The sequence below is a fragment of the Octopus bimaculoides genome, chromosome 20, assembly GCF_001194135.2.
Source record: "Octopus bimaculoides isolate UCB-OBI-ISO-001 chromosome 20, ASM119413v2, whole genome shotgun sequence".
In the NCBI taxonomy this organism is placed as follows: Eukaryota; Metazoa; Mollusca; class Cephalopoda; order Octopoda; family Octopodidae; genus Octopus; species Octopus bimaculoides.
This window is the reverse complement of record NC_069000.1, coordinates 33835870-33836974: the sequence shown is the minus strand read 5'-3', so window position 1 is coordinate 33836974 and position 1105 is coordinate 33835870. Positions and strand designations below refer to the sequence as shown.

The 1105-nt window shown below is 38.7% G+C and overlaps 1 protein-coding gene across 3 annotated transcripts in view; it reads left to right on the top strand.

Moving 5' to 3' along the window:
* The first annotated feature begins 788 nt into the window (after positions 1-788).
* Positions 789-1105, top strand: part of LOC106879734 (monocarboxylate transporter 9) — a 61993-nt gene continuing 61676 nt past the window's right edge. The window contains exon 1 of one of the 3 annotated variants that reach the window (XR_008266380.1): positions 789-1076. Coding sequence is in view for 2 of the 3 variants with exons in the window: in XM_052975178.1 (XP_052831138.1) it covers positions 1035-1076 (42 nt within the window). In the remaining variant the exon portion in view is untranslated. The remainder of the gene's footprint in view (positions 1077-1105) is intronic. The other 2 variants (XM_052975178.1, XM_052975177.1) reach the window with 2 other exon arrangements.

Here is a 1105-nt window from a genome sequence, read left to right as displayed (position 1 = left end):
TTATTTTTTTAACAGGCACGAAGTATCAGAAAGTTGGCGATCAGAAAGTTGGCAACGTTTTGATCGAGTCAAAAATAACACTAGACAAACGCCACCTTTCTCTAGACTAACACTAACCCAGTTCTTTATTGGAAATACGTACACGTATTTTGAAACAGCCTGGTAAATCTGTAATTTTTCAGGAGAATGTCCTATTTTTACTAACCAAAAGATATTTTTCTACAACTTTGGAGTATCTTGGTGGGAGGAGCAATCACGTCAGGTGATCTTGAAATTGCCAACATCCCGACAAGACACGAGCACTTTTAATTTAGCTCCCCACCCGTCACCTTACAACACACACTGAGTTGATGTATACATACATACGCATGTATGTATACAAATATATAAGGACATTAGCATGCAAAGATATGTCTGTCTGTCTGTCTGTATGTATGTATTTATATATGTACGTACGTACGTACGTATGTATATATGTATGTATGTAAACATGATATTTGTAAGCATGTAGACACACACACACACACACACACACACATATACATCCACACACATCCACACACACACACACACACACATATATATATATATATACACACACACCCACACTCACATTTACACACACATATATGCATGCATGTATGTATGTATTCGTATGTATCTATTCAAACGTGTATGCATGTGAGAGCATGTGTAGATGTATATATTTAAGTCTGTCTGCCTCTCTATCTGTCTCTCTGCTTGTCTGTCTGTTTGTATGTGTGTATGTATGTACATAAGTACGTATGCACGCACATGGTGCGGCGGCGGCAGGGAAATTTCTTGGCGAGCAGTACTCGTAGTGTTTAGACGGTAGGTGGCAGGGTTCTAACATTATGAAAATCAATGTATATATGAAGTAAGTACCTGCTGTTGAAGAACTGACGTGTTCCTCTCGAAACTGGTATTACCTTATACTAAGCAGTGTCATGAGCCAACGAACAGTTTCTGTCATTCGTATTCAATTCTAAGAGGATTTATTGTGCACTTTCAACATGCCTGTGGACAGCGCCGCTACTCCAGATGATCTCCGACAAGTGAGTAATATTTTTCTTTCTACACATCC